Here is a 21,401-nt window from a genome sequence, read left to right on the forward strand (position 1 = left end):
AAACACACACGCATTTACCAAACTCACATACAGCATGACAAGACCAATACACTCGCACATCCATACATACAAATCAGTGAGTGTTGTAATGTGTTGTTGGTTAACTATATATGCTATTGTTATGTGTACGATGAAAACTACACGATATATGTGACATAAACTCATTGAACAAACAACTTGTAAGTTCAGTTGTACTGTACATGAAAACTGTTGGACAAGTAACTTTACAGTTCAATTTGTTGTAACGGTTCCAATTATGGATCATACCATCCACCAGGTGATTCGATTTATAGCATTTTTTAAAATATTATATTTGTTCATCCGGTAACCTCTTTGGAATGTCAAATTTTATTATTATGTATGCTTACAAAATTTGCTTATTAGTTTCACCCAAATTGATTGAAGTTACAAAGGTTAGAGCATTTATTGACCAATAAGCTAATTACAGTTGGAAAGAAGTCATCATCTAGCAAAGATTGATTAAAATCATACTGAACTGGTGGTTATCTCGTATTTATAAATGCACTTTTATCGGCACAAACAAACCTTGAATTTATAGAACATTTGAAATGTAATTTTATAAGAAATTGTTTAAATCGCAATATTGCTAATTTTCAAAAGGAGATGGCGCCAATAGCCATTATTATGTGCAACATTCAACCGAACATAAATGTTGTGCTGACAACTCACTGTGTGTTTGACTCTTCCCGAGAAAAGAAAAAACTAAGAAGATAAAGGAGAAATGGCTCGTAAAAAGCAAACCGCGCGTAAGACATTTGCTGGGGAGGCGTCTGGTGGAAAGGCAGTGCGTCCTAAAAATCAAAATAAGAAAACGAATCGCAAAAGTAACAATGACCAACCAGCCAGTGAAGAAATCACATCGTTATCGTCCAGAAATATCGCTCTTCGTGAAATTTGTCATTACCAGAAATCGATTGAATTGTTGATCCACAAATTGCCATTCCAACGGTTGGTTTATCAAATCGCTCGAGATTTCAAAACCGATGTGCGTTTACAGTGCGTAGCTGTACTCGCTTTGCAAGAAGTCAGCGAAGCCCACTTAGTTGGTTTGTTCGAAGACACCAACTTGTGCGCTAACCACGCCCGGCATGTCACAATTTTGTTTCGCTTTTCTGCGTTCATTTTTACGATACGACATTCGACTTTTATAATAGGTATGAAATTATTTGCTTCGATCGTTCTATGGGTTTTTCACGTCACAAAAAGATGAGGTTAAATATTTGGTTTGATACGAATTACAAACTTCCAAAACTAGAAAATAAGAAAAACAAGAAGTCATTTTATTTCATATCAATTTATTGATTCGCATTTTAAAATCTTTGATTGAATATAGAGCTATAGTGCTTTACATTATATTGTTAGATTAACGCCAGCAGCTTATTTAATTTTTTTGTAAAAAAATATGCGTCTTCATTCCCAACGAATTTCTAGTAGATACTAATCCGAACAGCAAAAAAGAACAGGAATTTTGCAGCCAATGGATCAAAAGTAGATTGATTAAAACAGACTGATTCGTAAAATTCATCATTCGATGTATAATAAAAATGAAATTTCTATAGTTGGTTCGCTACTTGTAATACTTTAAGAGTGTTTGTATTTAATAGTCTGTTTGTAAATCGATAAATTTTTGTTTGTAGTTAATTTGGTGCTGGAACAGCATCAGTCTGGTTGACTTCTTGTGGTGGTGGTGATGGTGGCTTCGTTGGTGGATTGCTATCTTGCCGCCGATCGTATGGGCTTCTTGAACGCGAATATGGGCTCCGTGATCGTGATCTCCAATTACGATTGCGATTACCACGATTATTATTCCAGCCATTGTTGCGGTTATTGTTCCAGCGATTCCGATTGTTGCGAAAATCTCGATTTTGGAAACCACGATTGAATCGATTTCCTGGAATCAAGCGAATGCATCATCATTAGAAAATTATTGTGAAATTGTAAAAAGGTATTCAAAGGATAACGTCGTCATAGAATCCTTACCTCCACGATTGTTGTTGAAGTAACGAGGTCTGTTGTTATGCTGATAACCAATGCGTCGCCGATGTGGGCTGCCTGAACGACTTCTAGAACGTGAGTAGCTGCGACGACGTGGAGAATAGGATCGTGAGCGATGACGTCGGGTATAGCTACGTGAGCGACTTCGAGAACGAGAGTCTGTGGTTCGATGAAAATGATATTTAGATGCATGTTTTTGTTCATATTGGATTTCATTATACTTACATGAGCGACTGCTACGAGTATGACTGCGTGAGCGTGATCGATAATTTGGTGGCTCTGGTGGTTTGTCAGACATGTCACCTTGGTCAGCTCGACGGAAGTTACCTGAACATTTCAAGAGAATATTTATTTATTGATGCTCGATATAACTTGAATTGAGGTGAATGTTAACTTACCAAATTTATCGAGAACGGATGGACCGGCCGGTGGATGTGATGGCATTGGTAATTGCTTGTTGGTTTCATATTTGGTTGGATATGAAGCTGGCGGATGTGATGCACCGTATGATGTTTGCTTTGGAATATTCAGTGAATCATCTTGATCTTCGTCCTCATTTGGGAACGCATACTTGGAAGCGGATGCTTCTTTTTTGCTAATGGGGAAAAAAATGTCAAATGTAAGTGAAGTCAACTTGTTTGGCGGTCGAATCGTTTCTATTTACCTGTCTTTGGGGAACATTTGCATTTTCCATTTACCCTCATTCTCTTCTGGTTTGCTTTCGGCACTCGACATTTTTTTTTCTCTGTAAGAATATGGGCTATATATTTACAAGCTAAAGATTAGTAAATTCATTTCTACGTGTTGCATTCAAATCCAAAATAATAATTGTGCATGTTAATATGAAAAACGTACTCTTCTTTGAGTTGACTCAAGCTCTTCTCAACCATTTCGATGTCAGATTTCTTGGCATTCAAATCGAAAATTGGCAATTTTGTGATGAGCCTAAAAGCAAAGTATCAAATCAGTTAATTGTATTTGATTTCAATAGAAATGACTTACTTCAAAGCTTCACGTAATTCGTTGCCATCAATCATATCGTCTTTGTCTTTCTTGCTGCTCTTCGATTTCTTCTCCTTCTTCTTTTTCTTGCTATCCTTCTTGTTTTTCTTCGATTTCTTGCGATCTTTCTTCTTCGATTCTTGATTCTTGCGTTCCTTCTTGTATTTCGAAGCCTCTTCTACGAATTTCCGAACCTTTTCCTCGTAATTATCATCATCGCGAGTCATATCTAAAAATTTGCTCACTCTCAAATCGTAATCATTCGGAATGGGAGCAGTGTCTGAGCTCGATACGCCCGAAAACATTTGCGGCGGATAATTGTACGGTGCACTACCTCCTGCCATGCTATTATCGACCAAATTCCCATCAATGCCACCACTAAACATTGCCATGCGACGACTTAATGGTGACATCGATCGCTGACGCGACGATTTCTCCGATCGTTTCTTCTTCTTGCGTGACTTTGATCGGTCCGAATCTAAAATAAAATAGGTTGGAAAATTAAATCCCGTCTGCATCTTATAAAAACTGGGGCATTAGCGCCCAAATATGTAACAGAACAATTGCACAAAAAAAAAGACGATTCACAACGAAACAAAGACACAACGTGTCGCTTATATATGATGTTATTTGCTGCACTGAACTGACGAATGACAAATTATTATATCCCTATTATCGTAAAGTATTGCTTTTTTTCCCCTGTGTGTTCAGTATAATTGTTGTTCGTCATCGCTTCAATTGTTATTGTATACACAGCTCATAAACAATATATCCATTATATGTTCTATTTATATTTTCGATTAAAAGGCTTCCACATTCCATGTGCACGCTTTTTCTAGAACAAAAATAAATTACGAACAGGCTATACCTAAAATAAAAGGACGGTTTTGGTTTTTTGGTTTCCGTTGCTTTTGTTCGGTATGCATAGCAATTATTGACATCGATTCCATGATTTGCATGTGTCGAGCAATTTTTACGGTCCTCAAACACCATTAAATCGGTTACATCATCACATTCTGTTGCCCACAATTTAATAGATTTTTCGACATAATCAGGACATTTTATAAGGCTATTAAGTTGTCATCGCAATAATAAAACAATATCTACTTTCATTTTCAGTTCGAATAATGTCGAGGATTTTGTAGCATCGACTGTGCTCATGGACACATGTTATATTTTTCTAATAAGCCGCGACAATTCAATCGATTTGCTGGAATTTGGATGAATGTCAATGTTTAAATAACGTTTATAAATACAAAATGCAACAAAGGAAATAAAATGTTTGAAAACCATATTTAACAAATTGGTGCGTACATGATGCATGCGGTCTGAAATGTTGTATTTTTATCATTTATTATTTCGTTGCGACCACGAATGCCATTCAAATAAATCCGAAATCGAAAATGCAATACAAATGCTTAGTTGATACTATAAACGATTTTATCGGACTCCAAACTGTATGAGGATAGAAAAAAAAGAGTATCGCGTGCCACGGTATTTGAAGATAGTAATTTTTTTTATGTGTTATGGAAGTACACACAATATTTTCATTTTCAATTGACTTGAATTAAATTTTTTTTCATTTGTGACAATTTCATGAACGAACCTAAAAAAGAAAAAAAAAAACAAAACATATGGTTCAAGTATTTGATGGATGAGAACACATCAAGCAGTCGAATCTTTCTAAATGTGGATGACCATCAATTGACTTGATTTTGGTTTGTGTTCAAATGATGTAAAATTAGTGGATGATAATGACATTAATGAGTATGTGTGTGTGTGTATATATTGATTCTAGACAGCACATGATATACTGTATTTTGACAGTGGTTTCGATATTGCAAATTACCTGATGATGATGACGATTCGCTACTACTTGACGATTCAGCACTGCTCGATTCACTTGATTCACTACTGTCACTACTCGACGAACTCGACGAATGTCGTTTACGACTCTTTGACTTTTTCTTTTTTCCCTTCTTTGAGCTGCTGCTCTCTTTGCGTGTATCAGCATTTGTGCTTCCACTTATTGCCGACGAAGCATCACCACGATTCGGTTCTGATGTTCTGATATTCAACGCTAAAAGATCCATCGTAAAATGAAATTTATTATTACAGAATAAATACACAAACAACAAATTCAAAGAATATCAAATGAATAAAATAATTCGTAGACAGCGTTGATGTTTTCATCACCATAGCAACCGATTGATTGAAAACGAACGAAACGAAATAGAATATGTAAGGAAATCGATTAAAAAAAAATGATTACCTGGCAACGCCAAGTCATTCATATCGATAATTTGCTTCGACGAACCACTACCTTTACTCCACAAGAAATTCAATGATTTTTGTGCCTCTTCGTGGTGTGGCAAAATGGTTAAACAATCTTGATATGCTTTTTTCGCTTCTTCTGGACAATTTTCTTCTTCATAATTTCGACCAAGAGCGACAAGAGTTTCGCCCATATACTTTCTAGCATTCGAATGCGTTGGATTTATTTTCAATGCATATTCAAAATCTTCGACCGCTTTTTTCAATGAACCATTATTTGCATAAAGTGCACCACGTGCAACAAGACCTTCAACATTGCGCGGATCAATGGTTAATGCTTTATTTAAGCACTGAAACGCTTCAGCGTGGCGACCTTCTTTAAAATGTTCAATTCCATCGGCAACCGACCTGAAAAGAAGTGTTTTTTTTTAAGTATTTAAATTCCACCGAATTCAAAAAATTTTAAAGACATTTTTTGAAAAAAAAAAAAAAAAAAAAAAAAAAAACATGACCTACCTAAATGCCCAACTGCTTGCTTGTGATTGCCGTAATTCTGACGAATATTCGTCATTTGGATACTTTCCCCGTAAACCACTCATATTTGTATAAAATGTATTTGATTCCAAACCAATTAATTCACATAAATGTTCAATACACCGTGGATTATCAAAACCAGACGAGTCCTCTAAAACCGATTCATATGATCGGCCCGCTATCTCCGATGCGAACCTGTAACAAAAGAAACAGAAGTGTTAGTGACTGTTGTCCCCGGCAACCATACATCGAAATACATAATTTCAATTTTCTTAATGGAATTAAAAAAAGAGACAAAACGGAACGGTAACGATGAATATAGAAAGAGTATGAACAAAACAACACTCATATATAGATAAAAATAAATGATACACTTTCGTTCAATCATATTATAAAAATGGTATTCGTTTATTGTACGTTTTATTTTATTATTTTTCTGTCGCCAAAAACAAAAGTAATAACAAAGCGCCATTTGTTTATTGTTACTGTTCAAATCAATTTGGTGTTTGATTTCACACGTTCAAACGAGTCATATGCGTTTTTGTTTTCAGAATAAATGTTTTATTTTCTCTTGATAGTACATTTGTGTGCTTATAAATATGGTTACCCACATTTTGTGGGGGAGGCCGTTAAACAAAGCGATTATCAAATGGCAATTAAATTGATAATTGTTGATTGATTTTCTGGTAAATTTTTGTTTTTGTTTAATTTTGTGTTGGGGGGGTTGTTGTGTAAAATCACTTACTTGTATTTTTCCGGCAATTGACTCGATTGTGTTAAACCAAGTTTGATATCAGTCGTTTCATTGCTGGATTTGAAATATTGCCCTTTCATGCCAACCACCAATTTTTCGCTCAATTCATTCACCTCAATAATTTCACAGCACACCAAATCGTTTGACAAATAGGTGCGAGCAATGCCCTTATTATCGATGGCCGGTATTTGAAGTGAATGTGGCAAGAATGCCTAAAAACAAATAACAACACAACAGCATTTACTACATATATTATTATTTTTTTTTTGGTCGAAAATAGCAAAAAGTATCATTTTCAATTTGATTTCAAATGTTTACCCGGGCCTTAACGTCATTGAAAACATGAAAGTTTGGCGGATGTGTACACAATAAACGAATTAAACAGCCTCCGGTTTGCAAACTTTGAATTTTCCCATAAATAATATCGCCAACTTTTAGTTGCTGTAAATAAATGACAGAGTGATGACGTTTTTTTCATTTACGATTAATCAAATGCAAATCAACAAACCGAGTAAATTTTCTTCACCAAATTACTGCGATTGGCTTTTTCAGGAAGAAATACATTCAATGGTGGCATATCGGCATAACATCCTAAAATCACATTATTGAATCAGTATTAATTGTTTCAATCTTTTTGGTTTTGTTTTCGAGTTTTTTGTTTCAATCGGATTTGTGGTCGCTCACCTGTGCCATTGGCAATAATTAAATTGGCATTATTTGATCGTAGACATTCTTTGCCCGGATCAGTTGTGAACAATTCATTTGCTTTCTTCGCAATAAACGAATGGATTTTTAAGCGTTTGGCACGATCTTGGAAGACAAATTGCTTTTGTCGCATTTGATACAATGTAAAATCGGGATTACGCACTCCAATATTTTGTAAACTTTGAATGCCATGTTCGCCTTCCCAAACCTTCTGTAATGGTTGGCCATGATACTCAATCGATTTGGTTACCCATTCAGAATTAAGCGAACACATCATTTGATTGTTTCGTTCCATGGTTTGATGGTGTGGATGAGATCATTTATAACTAAATTTGTGTTCACCGATTTTCGTTTTTGATCTGTGTCATTTGTTTTCTACACTTTTTTTTACTCAGTCATTTGCAATTACAAATACGTTGAAGCGTCACGCTATCAAGAGAAAAGGGAAGCAAATTCAGGTGGTTTGTCATTTTTCCAGAGACAAAGATAAACACACATTTTTCATGAAATTTGATAACTCGTCATTATTAAGCCAGAGCAAAAAAAAAAATTAACAGATAAAAACAAAAACTAAGATTTCAAACACATTTAAAATGATATTATTATTTACACAAATGGTTTAAAATTATAATTCAAAGTTATAACCCGTTCACGTTCCACTTGCTCACGAAGCAAAAAAAAACGTCATTTCCATTAGATATTCATAGAAGTTGTTGTTGTGAATTGTGCCAACGAACACATCAGAAAATCAACTGTTTTACTTCAAATCCGATTGCGAATTCAGTTTGACAAAATGCTCAATTTATCAGTAGTTCACAATGTTCGAATAAATTTAAGTTTTTTTTTTGTTCTCGGTTTTCGGCTTCACAGAATTTGCCGAACATGACTTTACACATACAACACACACCCTACTGATTCAATGATGAATTTGATTCATTTTCAAATTTGCAGATAATGTTATTGACAAGATAAAAATTGGAGAAAAAAAAACACTGATTTCAAATTAGAGTTAATCGAGACAGCATTTTATGGTATAAAAAAAGAGGTATAAATTGCGCCTGAAAAAAAAATTAAAAATGGCCGATGTTGTTCGGTACAAATAGAAACACACACATGATGGACACTTTTACACAGTTCATCAACAACACACAACTTTTATCATCTACAAAAAAAAGAAAATTTTGTCAATTGATTTACCTGAAATACGAAAGAAAATATACTTGTCCAATATATGCTGTAATTTAAATCACAATTCAATATTCAACAAATCTGAAACACACGTTAATGAAGACTTTTTTCTAATGGAGCTGTCAACTATTAAATTAAAATACACCATGTATTGATTACACGATGAGTGTTTGACTGACGCCGTACTCACAATATTGTATGGCGTACAACACACATTCGGAACTTAGACAGCAACTGTCAATGTGTGACAGCGGTACTAGCATGACATGCAGTGAGTTGAAGCTCGCCAATGAGAATGGTTTAAACATTATCTCGTTTTGTTTTTTTATATTATTATTATTATTTTTGCTGTGGCAAACAAGAAATTGTTTTTTCAACAATGTAAATTCAACGATTTAAAAATGTCTTGATCTTGTTTTACGAAATTCGACAAAGATAGATGCTAGATTGAAACATATCATTTTGGTATGCTGTTAGACATGGTCACAGCATGTGACAACTGCACGGGAATTTCAACACATTGGAAATTATGTTATCATTCATGTAAGGAATGCGTGGAATAATGGAATAACACGAACGACGTCATATTATGTATCACATTGACTTCGCATGTGTGCAACATTCGGAATATGTACTGTCTCTTCATTCAGTTTTTATCAGAGATAATGACATGAAGTGTAGTTGTTGGGTCAAAATGTCTTTGCTGTGTTAAAGGAAAAAATATCCATTGATTGAATTTATGTAAAAACATTAATCGAAGTGGAACATTTTCTCCACGGAAAATCCCTTTTGAATTTTAGTATGTGTTCTTCTGTCTAATTAGAAAAAAAACATGCTGATTTTTTTCAACGATACGAGCTTGTTTTGTCTTCAGCTGTAATAGATAGTGAAATATTTTTAAATAAAATAAAATTGATAATACGTTTTCTTTCTTTTCATTCAGTGTTTGCCCTTCAAAATTGAATCAAGTGTCAAGCACAAACACAGTTCTGTTACATTATAGTTTTTGTGCCCGATTCGTCGACTCAATTAAATTATTTATTGGATTTAATAAACGGTTGTCAGCATGAGAAAATTAAAATTATTCCGAGCAATAATAATGGGAGCTCCAGGCAGTGGCAAAGGTACAATATCCGATCGAATTCTGAAGCGATTCAACTTTAAATACGCCGCCACGGGCGATTTATTGCGTCAAAATGTTAAGATGAAGACACCATTAGGAATCGAAGCTGATAAATATATAAAAGCAGGTCAATTGGTGCCAGACGATCTAATTATTAAATGTATTTTGAATCGAGTGAGTGCAATTGGAAATGATTCATGGTTACTTGATGGTTTTCCAAGGACAATTGCACAGGCAGAATACTTATGGAATTTTCAACCAGTTGAATCTGTAATACAATTATCTGTGCCACATGATGTGATAATTGAGCGTGTTAAAGATAGATGGGTGCATTTACCAAGTGGACGTGTGTATAATTTACATTTCAATAAGCCAAAAGTTCCGGGCCGTGATGATGTAACTGGAGAAGAGTTAGTACAACGTGAAGACGATGATCCAGAAACAGTGAAAAAGCGATTGGAAGTGTACGATGCTTGTATCAAACCGATGGCTGATTTCTATCGTCAACTAGGCATTTTAGCGGAATTTGAAGGTCGCACAACCGATGAAATTTGGCCGAAAGTTCAAACATACTTAGAAAAAGCCATAAAATAATGCAATCATATAATGACTATGCCAAATTTAAAGAATACCAAATAATTTGCTGCTTCCAAATTCAATAATTCAATTAAAGTGTGACCACCAAACAACGATACCAATCGAAATAGACAATAAAGAAATAAATGAATGTTTTCAATTATAATAAGAAATGTAGACTTGTACAATTTACGGTGTAAACAAATAATTGAATACTAATTTTCGCACATTTTATGTAGTAGTAGTGGAAAACAATTTAATTTGATGTGATTTTTTATTAGATGCTTTGCAATATAGTCGCACAATAAATGCCTTGTGCTCAAAATAAATGATTTCTTTTCAGTTCAGGTGTTTTAAACACATTATTTACATATTCTTATTTGTATTTGTTCTTGTCAAAGTGTTTATGTATATTATCTTATGGAATATTTCAATTTTCGATAAGAGTCAAAGTAGTAACCATTGTCAATTTTTTTGTGAACCAAATTTTTTTTTATATTCCAGGCATGACTTAATAATTTTACGGAAAAGGTCATAAAAAATACGTTTACATCACATAACTTTATTTGAATATGAACGACGTTCTTTTTATCTTTACAAACAATAATTTACCATTAAGAGAGAGAGACAAAAAACTACTTCGACTCTTATCGATATGAAATGCGCGAAATAGAAATTATTCACTTTCTTGGATTTTTTTTTCTGCCATACGTGTACTCTTGATTGATGTTATTTAACCTTATCTACAGTTAAAAATGTAATCCCTATCTAATAAATAAATATTGGCCATACACACATATAAAATCATTCTTGTTTTGCTATCAAAGTGAAAATCAACCGATATATAAATTGATATGTGTATAAAACGCTATACATTTTGATATAAAATATTTGGATTTGAGTACCGAACGTCCCTATTGGCTTAGTTACCCATTGAATCGTATCATGTTGCTAGACAGTTGGACAGTGGACACAAAAGCTGGAAGAGGATCTTGTGAATTAGAAGGATCCTTTATTCATTCTAACTGATAATGAATTTCTTGATAAATCAACGCATTAACTATGAAATGATTTAAAATGTTTATATTCATGGGTGCGATACTTTTTGTTTTTACACTACCCTGCAAAAATTTAAGGCCACCTGTGTATTTTCATACAAATTGTCAATTTTTATTAATCCGATGAATATTAGGGTGTAGCATTTTTCAAACATTTTAACGGCGAGGGTAATAACCAAGGGTATGGCATGGTATGTAAAATGTTGGCGAACAAAAACCCTACAAATTTGTCGGAATAAACCTTATAATTCTATGAACAAAATTACACAAATATGAGATAGTCAATACGAAATTTGTAATTCAGATTCTATCCGATAGATGGCGTTACGGTTTGGCACGTCGCCATGTCTCTCATATACGTGCCCTTCCCTTGATAATAACCATGGCTATGGGATCATATGATCAAGAATCGAGCGTTTTTTTGCGAAAAAAATATAAACTGAGATGTCACGGGTCAACCGCCGTAAGTATCAAAAATAGGAAAAATGTGAATTTTTTTGGATTTATGTGGAAGGCATAAAGATACACTATACTTTCACTTTAAATCATAAAAACAGAACCCAAATAACACATTGTATTAGGAAAATTCATTCAAACCTAAAAATGGATACCTTCACCATGGAGAAACATTTCATTGAAAATTTTCAAAAATCCTGATTTTCAGAACTATTCACTTCTGAACACAAATTTATGAATATTAAAGGTTTCCTGATCCCGAATGAGGAATAATTGTCTGAAATTAATGTGTGCAAAGTATCCCATGTCATAGATTCATTTTTGGTACCTAATGGACCCCTTAAGGAAAAAATAAAGTAAAATCACGAAAATTATAATATTTTCGCCAATTTCTTGAATGATGTGGCCAAAACTCTTCTGCATCTGAACTTTTTTAATGTATTTTACTCAATGTGACATTCCAGCATCATTAACATCTGATCTTTAGTCATAGTGCAGTATAGTGAATTCGAGTTGATCACATTGTCATATCAATGGATGGAATGGAATCCTGTACCTCTAAAACTTGAAAGCTCTTACATTAAATTGTGTCACTTACATCCCATTATCATCCCGAATGTGTATATTCCTTATAAACAGTACGTATACAGACGTTTTGATTGAAAAGAATTGAAAATTGTGATTGAAATGCAACAAAATTGAATTTTCCACAAAAATTTTTTTAAAACGTTTAAAATAATACATACATTTATAATACATACATTTTTATATAAAAGACATACGTATTTTTCGATGAGGTCACCACTTGGTACCGAAAATGAATTTTTGCCATGAATTACCGCTGTGTTAGAAAGCTTAAACCTCGCGCACATCATTTTCAGACATTTTTTGATCATTTCGGATCAGAGAACCTTCAATTTTCGTTCAGAAATGAATCACTTGAAAATTGGAATTTTTGAGATTTTTCGAATGAATTCGGTGAATTGTCACTTCATGGTGATGGTAGCAATTTTTGACTTTGCATGGAATTTTCTGTTGCAATGTGTTATTTGGGTTCTGTTCTGATGATTTAAGTAGCAAAATAAGTTTAGTGTATTTTTATGCCTTCTACAAAAATTCAAAAAAATCCAAACTATTTCCATTTTTGATACTTCACCTTGACCCGTGACATCTCAGTTTTTACTTTTCTCGCAAAAAAAACGCCTGATTCATGATCAGGGGATCCCATAGCCAAAGTTATTACTCTCGCCCCAATCATCAACGATAAATAAAGATGATAATTCGATATTAAAAGTTGATCGTCAAATTACTAAATCAAAATACAGCTTGTCGCAACGAAAGGCGCTACTAGTAGTGGAAATAATATTATTCTTTATATTTTGTCCTCAAAGACAGTTTTTCACAATTCAATTGGGAAACTATAAAATATTGGATTGTGTTTTTTTGTCATGATGAAAGTAAATCAAGTGAATATTTTGTTTGTGTTACTTTTTATCTGTTTCAAAGTACGCGCAATTAATTATTTAGATGATCGGTTTTTCTATGCCGTTGAAGAAGGTAATTTTAAACTCTTATCAAAATAACTGTGATAAAGTGATTCACACATCTAAAATACTGTGTATTCCACACTGGTATCAACACCCGTAGAAAAAGGTGCCAATGTGAACACTTCATAAGGCTGCTGAGAATGGTAATTGCGCTCTTTTAAAAATTAAGATTATTCTTCTTACTTTTCGTGCTTTTTTAGGTCATACAGATACAGTCAAATATCTAGTCAATTTTGGTACATAAACAATTCGATTTTTTTGAGTTTCCAGTTGAGATTAAATTTTTATTATTGATAATTTCACACGCGTACACACACATTCATGCTTTTTACAAACAATCAGCAAATCGGAAATAGTTTAACTTTACTGGCGATGCAACTGGGATTTTGGTGATGTTGAAATATACCAGTTGGGTGATATTTCATGAACATAGTTCATTTGATTGAGCAACATCTGGATTTCTCTCTCTGTATGCGCAATTGGTCGACCAGTGTGGTACTTATATTCAGCTGAAAAGAAAAAATTAATTCGAAAATTATTATTATTTGATAGAAAAATAAAATCAAAAAAATTTAAAAAACTTACCATTTAAATCATGTTTTTTCCAACCCAAGTGAGGTTCAGAATGGCGTGGATGGTTTTGTTCTTTATGTCGTCCATGATTCACAATAAAAACATATACGATATATATACGGGATTGTTAAAAAACAAAAACATTTATATTAAACATTTTTAAAAACATTTAATTTTACTTTTTCGTATACACATGAGAGAAAAAAGGGTGTCCCTTACCATCACTTACCTTATACATTTAATTCAGCATTGACATTAATCTGTTCTAAATCAACATTTCGGTTTGATTCTTCTTTTTTTCGACTGGTTCGTTTCTTTCGATAAATGCACAAGCAAACAGCAAGTATAACCAGAGCAAGTATAATCTGAAGAATTAACAAAATTATAGAACATTTTATATCTATCAAAACTAAATCAAATCAAAATTAACTCACAAGTAAAAGTGTGGAGGTTGAGATACCGTATTCTTCCCATATAAAACATATCCAAGCATGGCTTTCTTGTAAATTTATTCTTTGTCCGTACTCTTCATGTTGAGCACACCTCAAAAAGAATCTGTTGTCATAGGTCTTACCATCAGTACCACAAACATAAACAAGACCCCGGGGTACATTTGTACAATTGTAAGGATTGAAGTAGGCATGTTCACTTTTACTTGTACTTAAAAAAAATACAATGACAACAAAGTTGATGCAAATGATATTATTCATTGTTTTAGTATTTATTCAATTGATTGATAAATTTTCGATATAAACTTTTCACAGTGTGTGTTTGATGTTGATGTTATATTTTTTTGTATTCTCGTTAGTTTTCGTTCAAGTTATCCGAGAGGTTTGTGAATGACAGCGCGTTGAATGCGAATGTATATTACTCTGTATGAACACACGCACAACACTTTTTTTTCTTTTTCATTCTTTATTCCACAGTGCATTGTTTACTTGTTATTTCGAATCATATCGAACATAAACTACACTCATACAACGATACGCCTGTACTCATCCATATACATAAAACAATATACATACCATCTCAATTCAGTGATTGAACCAAAGTGGAATCGTTGATGAATGTGGAAGGGAAAACAACACGCACACAGATATACGCAGAAGGAGATAGAGACGATACACTGTTACCGTTGTTCGGATGGTACCCCAAGTCAGTATAATACTCTTTTCGAAGAGTGTACACTCTCTTCTCACTCTCTTCGTATAGTTTTATTCGACTCTCTTCTCACTCTCTTCTAGTCTCTTTTGCATCAAACACAGTACGCTTGTTGTGTATGCATAGTACGCATGGAAGGAGTGAGAAGAGAGTTAGAAGAGAAAAAATACAAACCGCGATAATTTAAAGTGAATTAAAAGCGAAAAATCGTGATCAATAGCAAAATTTTGATCATGTATGACAATTTTGGTGAAATTTTTGTATGTTTTGTCAGTAACTTCGGCTAAATCCGAATCAAGCCTTAAAAATGAGCTACCGTCTGTGAAAAACCACAATTTCTTCGAATTTTTGTGAAAAATTGGTTAAAAAGTTCCATTTTTGGGCTGATTGTTAATTTTTTGATATTTTCAAGGCCAGATTCGGATTCAGCGAAAAAAATTACCCTAGAAATGATGATGCATTCGATTCCAAAAATATCTGCTTCATATACTTTTTTTCATTCGAAAGTAAAAAAATGACCCAAAAATGACATTTTTCCTACAATTTTAGCCAGCCGGTCCAAATTACATTTTTCTATTTAATGATGCAAGTTGGCTAGTTTTGGTCCATAATTTATTTTAGGCACTTGGGAGCAATGATTCAACATGTATGAGAGATTTGGGCCACCCTACTGAATATATCCCTCTCAGTTATCTTACGGATACTGATAGCGATATATGAAACACTGCTCAAACGTAAAGCTATAAAAAAATTGTCTTATTTGTCTCTTATGGATAGTTTCCTATGTTGGCCAATTGGTCATCATCTTGCAATCCTTGAATTTTTTTACAAAATCAAGTATGGCATTTCCCTATTGAGATCTTTTTCATATTTTAAAAGTGGAAGAAATGAAGGGGAAAATGCGGCGGAGAAGAACACATGCACAAACGTTATCTCTTTGTTCAACAAATCATCTAGTAGCCTACACATATACACACTTACGAATATTCATTTGTTGAAAAATAATTTTCATAATAAAATTGTGTCATTTGACACAAACATTGTTCATTAAATTAAACATGAATATTCGTATGTAGGTACATATATGTGTAGGCTACTAGATGATTTTTTGAACAAAGAGATAACGTTTGTGCATGTGTACTTCTCCGCTGTATGTTCCTCTTCATTTCTTTTTGTATACATTAAAAGAAGCAAAGGTCTGACGAAAGTGTGAAAGAGTATTGTATACGTTCGCTACATCTTCGTCACACTCTCGCTATACTTTCAATGCAAAATAAGCATTAAGAAATATAAATGAAAATGAAGGTGTGAGCAAAGTGTAAATAAAGCGTACGGTGGTCTGGCATGTTCACGCGGGAATGATCAAATACCTAATGTTGAAGTAAACAAATGAACAGAGATATGAACTTAATTTTTTTGTGGGAATACTGTTGACAGTTCATACTTCAATCACAACACCAGGATGATTTGAACTTTCAATCACAACTCATCTTTATATGTCAGGTGGAAAACTTTTTGATACGCCTGTAATTTGGAATTTCGATCAAATAACCAAAAATAAAAAAATATTCAGAGTTGGCTTTTGATAAAAAGTTTGAATTTCTATGAATTTTTTTACAGCAACCAAGTGAAACGCATAATATTTTGAACACATGTGCTATATCAAAATTATCAAAGTTGTAAATAAACAAAAGTTTGCAATGGGAAAATTCATTCCATTTAGCAAGCATTAATGAAATAGAAAAAACAAATATCTGTCAAAGCATATTGTACTGATAAATTACATACATCATTAGTAATCATATACAATTTTTATTTATTTATTTATTACGAAACCTAAAATTTATGCCAATATCAGACAGCAATTCCTCAGCAGACTGCGAGCATGCTGGTCAAAGACCAAATGAGACATAAAAATGGGTAACTCTTAATTCAATTTTTAATTACCATTTTTTAAAATAAAATCTTTTCTATATTAAAAATCCAATGGTAAAACAGCAATATTTTGAACTATTAGAGAAGTGAATCAAAACAGGATAAAATCTAAGACATCAACAAATTGAAATTACAGCAAGAGTTCCTTGTACGACAAGAAGTTAAAAAAAAATATGTTACAACTTTGTGAAAAATTCAACATCAAAACACCAAAAATTTATTGAATAAATTAAATTAAAACACTGGTAAGAACATACATCGGTAAGCACTTGTAATTTTCAAGCTAGATTGTTGTTTTAATTTTGTTTTGTTGTAGCTAGATTTTAAATGCCCGTTTTATTTTTTATCCATTCCCTATGTATTGATATGGATGCTGAGAACACCGGAAAAGCAGGATTACAATTTTTGGGAGTTGTGTGGCTTATTACTCCCAAAAGGATGTTTTTGTGAAAATGGGTAAAGGTGAATCCAGCGCCGGAATCACCATTACAAACTGTAAAGAAATAAAAATATTTTCATAGAAAAAATGCACTTGATCAAGTCTATAGTATTAACTCTTAAAATATACTCACTCGTAGATTTCTCTTGTTTATCAATAGAACACATTACAGTCCCTCCTGTTCCATCATCAAATTCACTTTTTTCTCTTTCAACTGGTGTGCATGTTGTTTGAACAAGTTCGAATAGTTGTTGGCTTATTTTGCATTCGTCACAGGTTTTACCAAATGCTGCTGTTCTTACTTCTAGACCATCTTCTATTACGTATCCCTGATTTATCATTTCAATTGAACATATTTTGTTCGACTCTTCAAGTTCCGAGCTTAAAAGAATCAAAGCAACATCGTTTTTAGCAGTTTCTGAGTCATAATCAGGATGTATAGTCCATGTGTCTATAAAAGACCACACACCATCCGACTCGGGAAGGTCGGATCCGGCTCTAATAAATTGATAAACTGGATACCAACGGTTTTCATAACAATGTGCGCTCGTAATCACCCACTTTTTAGAAATTAGCGTTCCTGAACACGTGTACCAAATAATCCAATGAATCTTACTCGCGGTATTTATTGAGACAATCCATGGATAATTTTCACGTGTTGTTTTGTTACCATTAATTATTTGAACATTTTCACACGAACATCTTCTTATTGCACTGAATAAGATTAAAGAAAAAATGATTATAAATTTGTACATTTCGTTTTCAGAACAAAAAATGACCACAACGTATAACACACAAATTTTGGACAAAGTGACTGAATTTCATTGCTGCATGTTCTTTTAAATACCTTTTCATCGAAATTTTTTTTTTCTAATGTATGCAATAAATTTTGAATTTTATTAACATTCAATATGCAGTGTGCAATTGCTGACAATGAGTTTTTTTTTCATTTGATCGTTTGCTGATGTAAAAAAAATGCAAATCTTATCAATGCACTAAGCAATGTCAACACTTTTGAAATAAGCACTTTGGATCGCACGCAAATTAAATCGTGTGCAACTCATATAATAATCAAGTTAATTACAAATTGATTGTTTGTTGTTGGCATTACATTATATTTTTTTAAATATAGTTCAACTTTTTAAATGCGCGTCATCTAAACGGACATATCAAGTATCCGTCTAGCTCCAACAAATTGCTTAGTGCATTGATATGAATTGCATTTTTTATATCAGCTAACAAACAAATGAAAAAAAAACCTCATTGTCAGCAATTGCACACTGCATATTGAATGTTAATCAAATTCAGAATTTATTGCATACATTTGAAAAAAAATTATTGCGATAAAAAGGTATTTAAAAGCACATGCAGTAATGAAATTCAGTCACTTTGTCTAAAGTTTGTGTGTTATACGTTGTGGTCATTTTTTGTTCTGAAAACAAAATGTACAAATTTATAATAATTTTTTTTAAAATCTTATTCAGTGCAATAAGAAGTTGTGAAAATGTTCAAATTATTAATGGTAACATAACAACACGGGAAAAGTATCCATGGATTGTCTCAATGAATACGGCGAGTAAGATTCATTGGATTATTTGCCTAATTTCTAAAAAGTGGGTGATTACGAGCGCACATTGTTATGAAAACCGTTGGTTTCCAAGTTATCAATTTATTAGAGCCGGATCCGACCTTCCCGAGTCGGATGGTGTTTGGTCTTATATAGAGACATGGATTATACATCCTGATTATGACTCAAATACTGCAGAAAACGATGTTGCTTTGATTCTTTTAAGCTCGGAACTTGAAGAGTCGAACAAAATATGTTTAATTGAAATGGTAAATCAGGGATACGTAATAGAAGATGGTCTAGAAGTAAGAACAGCAGCATTTGGTGAAACCTGTGACGAATGCAAAATAGGCCAACAACTATTCGAACTTGTTCAAACAACATGCACACCAGTTGAAAGTGAAAAAAGTGAATTTGATGATGGAACAGGAGGAACTGTAATGTGTTCTATTGATAAACAAGAGAAATCTACGAGTGAGTAAATTTTAAGAGTTAATACTATCGACTTGATCAAGTGCATTTTTCTCTATACAAATATTTTTATTTCTTTACAGTTTGTGATGGTGATTCCGGCGCTGGATACACAATTCCCAAAAATAGTAACCCTGCTTTTCCGGTGTCCTCAGCATCCATATCAGTACATAGGGAATGGATAAAAAGACAAACGGGCATTTAAAATCTAGCTACAACAAAACAAAATTAAAACAACAATTTAGCTTGAAAATTAGAAGTGCTTACTCGCCATATTTATTGAGACAATCCATGGATACTTTTCCAGTGTTGTTATGTTACCATTAATAATTTGAACATTTTCACAACTTCTAATTGCACTGAATAACATTTAAAAAAAAATTATTATAAATTTGTAGATTTTGTTTTCAGAACAAAAAATGACCACAATGTATAACACACACACTTTAGACAAAGTGACTGAATTTCATTACTTCATGTGCTTTTAATTACCTTTTTATCGCAATAAAATGTTTTCTAATCTATGCAATAAATTCTGAATTTGATTAACATTCAATATGCAGTGTGCAATTGCTAACAATGAGGTATTTTTTTTCATTTGTTTGTTTGCTGATGTAAAACATGCAAATCTTATCAATGCACCAAGAAATGTCAAAACTTTAGAAATAAGCACTTTGGATCGCATGCAAATTAAATCGTGTGCAACTCATACAATAATCAAGTTAATTACAAATTGATTGTTGTTGGCATTACATTGTAATTTTTAAAATATAGGTCAACTTTTTAAATGCGCGTTAAATTCGTCGAACCAAGCGAGCAGTAAAAAAAATTCATTAATGATAGCAGTTTGAATAATTGTATGAAAATGAAACGATTGAAAAATAAATTGACAAATTTGACATACAAATATTTCATTTGACTTTTAATCGAACATAAAAAATAGCCGGTATAAGCAATTCTCATACTTGCGCCCGATGTGATCAAGTATAAAACGCTTTGAAGCTGACTTTATTCTCAACATTTTCGTCGCACTGACCGGTAATCGTTTGAAAATCAACTAATTGATATTATTTAAACACTTATTTACAAACTAAAGTGTTTTCTTGTTTCTATCTACCAATTAAAGCATTCATCATGCAACAGTATTGAAGCATCCATTTTGACTTTTCTTCTATACTGGAACTTCAAAATTGAAATAATATTTCGTGCAGTGATAAAACAAACCATTAAATTTGAAATTGGATTGTGTTTTTTTAGATTTCCCCGCGTGAACATGCCAGACCACCTTACACTTTATCTACACTTTGCTCACACCTTCATTTTCATGTTTATTTCTTAATGCTTATTTTGCATTGAAAGTATAGCGAGATTTTGACGAAGGTGTAGCGAACGTATACAATACTCTTTCACACTTTCGTCAGACCTTTGATTCTTTTTGTAAAAATAAAAATTGTGGTCTGGAATGTCCCCGCGGGTCCGATGCAAATGTGAATACAAAAATAGTCAATCTGACAGAGGCAACGTTGTAGCTCAAAAATGAAATTCATGGTGTTGGTACTGATAATGAAGATGCGAATACCAAAGTTCAGATGACAGATGAAAAGCTAGCTCTTCAGATGAAAACTTCAATCCATCGTGATGTCAATGTAAAAAAATGGTAATGCCCAAGAAAAACTGGGTGGGTAGGGTGGCTCTAATTCATCGAATTATACGTCGATGGTGACTATGAAGCGACGAAAAATCGCAACAGTAAATCACGATATGACTCAAGCCGAAGCGAATCACATAAACTATGATTCAATGAATGAAGTTAGCAGTTCGTTGAAAATACTAGATGAAATGATCCAATAAAGTGATGAAGAGAAGAAACTTTCAGATGTTTTCAAAGCGAGCACTTAGTCCAAAAGTGCCCATATCCAAATTTATGACACACCAATGTAGTCGAATGAAAAATCAATGACATTATTCGCTACAACTATATACATCAAATAGCAAATAAAAAATCATGCCCACACATATTTT

The 21,401-nt window shown here is 33.1% G+C and overlaps 4 protein-coding genes and 2 long non-coding RNA genes across 11 annotated transcripts; 3 read left to right on the plus strand and 3 right to left on the minus strand.

Moving 5' to 3' along the window:
* Nucleotides 1-1,583: 1,583 nt before the first annotated feature.
* Nucleotides 1,584-8,655, minus strand: LOC116336898 (tetratricopeptide repeat protein 14 homolog). 3 transcript variants are annotated; one of them, XM_031761096.1, is made up of 15 exons: nt 8,483-8,655; nt 7,265-7,714; nt 7,089-7,171; nt 6,899-7,021; nt 6,572-6,792; nt 5,809-6,021; nt 5,291-5,700; nt 4,868-5,098; nt 3,019-3,496; nt 2,872-2,961; nt 2,681-2,761; nt 2,415-2,611; nt 2,242-2,343; nt 2,002-2,175; nt 1,584-1,912 (listed from the first exon to the last, which is right to left on the minus strand). In XM_031761096.1, the coding sequence occupies exons 2-15, from the start codon at nt 7,578-7,580 to the stop codon at nt 1,659-1,661; spliced, it is 2,973 nt and encodes a 990-aa protein (XP_031616956.1). In that variant the 5' UTR covers nt 7,581-7,714; nt 8,483-8,655; the 3' UTR covers nt 1,584-1,658. The 3 variants fall into 3 exon arrangements, with proteins under 3 accessions (XP_031616956.1, XP_031616953.1, XP_031616955.1); XM_031761093.1 differs by having other exon boundaries at nt 2,681-2,776; XM_031761095.1 differs by lacking the exon at nt 8,483-8,655 and adding an exon at nt 7,896-8,082 and having other exon boundaries at nt 2,681-2,776.
* A 342-nt stretch (nt 8,656-8,997) lies between these two features.
* Nucleotides 8,998-10,976, plus strand: LOC116336938 (GTP:AMP phosphotransferase AK3, mitochondrial). Of its 4 annotated transcripts, none has more exons than XM_031761172.1 (2): nt 8,998-9,016; nt 9,417-10,976. In XM_031761172.1, the coding sequence occupies exon 2, from the start codon at nt 9,540-9,542 to the stop codon at nt 10,188-10,190; it is 651 nt and encodes a 216-aa protein (XP_031617032.1). In that variant the 5' UTR covers nt 8,998-9,016; nt 9,417-9,539; the 3' UTR covers nt 10,191-10,976. The 4 variants fall into 4 exon arrangements, with proteins under 4 accessions (XP_031617032.1, XP_031617031.1, XP_031617030.1 ...); XM_031761171.1 differs by lacking the exon at nt 8,998-9,016 and adding an exon at nt 9,115-9,349; XM_031761170.1 differs by lacking the exon at nt 8,998-9,016 and adding an exon at nt 9,115-9,272.
* A 2,510-nt stretch (nt 10,977-13,486) lies between these two features.
* On the minus strand, nt 13,487-14,988 carry LOC116337023. The gene is made up of 4 exons (XR_004200773.1): nt 14,241-14,988; nt 14,036-14,171; nt 13,819-13,878; nt 13,487-13,742 (listed from the first exon to the last, which is right to left on the minus strand). It is a non-coding gene; the product is annotated as an uncharacterized LOC116337023 (long non-coding RNA).
* Nucleotides 14,847-17,042, plus strand: LOC116337024. The gene is made up of 3 exons (XR_004200774.1): nt 14,847-14,961; nt 16,826-16,887; nt 16,966-17,042. It is a non-coding gene; the product is annotated as an uncharacterized LOC116337024 (long non-coding RNA).
* Nucleotides 17,043-17,096: 54 nt separating this feature from the next.
* Nucleotides 17,097-18,138, minus strand: LOC116337081 (chymotrypsin-like protease CTRL-1). Its single transcript, XM_031761390.1, has 2 exons — nt 17,475-18,138; nt 17,097-17,395 (listed from the first exon to the last, which is right to left on the minus strand). The coding sequence occupies exons 1-2, from the start codon at nt 18,094-18,096 to the stop codon at nt 17,226-17,228; spliced, it is 792 nt and encodes a 263-aa protein (XP_031617250.1). The 5' UTR covers nt 18,097-18,138; the 3' UTR covers nt 17,097-17,225.
* A 585-nt stretch (nt 18,139-18,723) lies between these two features.
* Nucleotides 18,724-19,956, plus strand: LOC116336894 (trypsin-4-like). The gene is made up of 2 exons (XM_031761088.1): nt 18,724-19,382; nt 19,463-19,956. Exons 1-2 carry the CDS (start codon nt 18,785-18,787, stop codon nt 19,582-19,584), a joined length of 720 nt encoding a protein of 239 aa, XP_031616948.1. The 5' UTR covers nt 18,724-18,784; the 3' UTR covers nt 19,585-19,956.
* Nucleotides 19,957-21,401: the final 1,445 nt, after the last annotated feature.

Source organism: Contarinia nasturtii, unplaced genomic scaffold (genome assembly GCF_009176525.2).
Source record: "Contarinia nasturtii isolate CC-2019 unplaced genomic scaffold, AAFC_CNas_1.1 Cnas_scaffold_220, whole genome shotgun sequence".
Classification (NCBI taxonomy): domain Eukaryota; kingdom Metazoa; phylum Arthropoda; class Insecta; order Diptera; family Cecidomyiidae; genus Contarinia; species Contarinia nasturtii.

Coding starts and splice junctions, on each gene's coding strand:
- LOC116336898 (XM_031761093.1), bottom strand. CDS start 7,580: ATGGAACGAAACAATCAAATGATGTGTTCGCTTAATTCTGAATGGGTA. Junction 6,793..6,898: donor TCAATGACGTTAAGGCCCGG/GTAAACATTTGA, acceptor ATTTGTTTTTAG/GCATTCTTGCCACATTCACT. Junction 2,176..2,241: donor TACTCGTAGCAGTCGCTCAT/GTAAGTATAATG, acceptor ATCGAACCACAG/ACTCTCGTTCTCGAAGTCGC.
- LOC116336938 (XM_031761172.1), top strand. CDS start 9,540: ATGAGAAAATTAAAATTATTCCGAGCAATAATAATGGGAGCTCCAGGC.
- LOC116337081 (XM_031761390.1), bottom strand. CDS start 18,096: ATGTACAAATTTATAATCATTTTTTCTTTAATCTTATTCAGTGCAATA. Junction 17,396..17,474: donor TAAACAAGAGAAATCTACGA/GTGAGTATATTT, acceptor ATTTCTTTACAG/TTTGTAATGGTGATTCCGGC.
- LOC116336894 (XM_031761088.1), top strand. CDS start 18,785: ATGTACAAATTTATAATAATTTTTTTTAAAATCTTATTCAGTGCAATA. Junction 19,383..19,462: donor TAAACAAGAGAAATCTACGA/GTGAGTAAATTT, acceptor ATTTCTTTACAG/TTTGTGATGGTGATTCCGGC.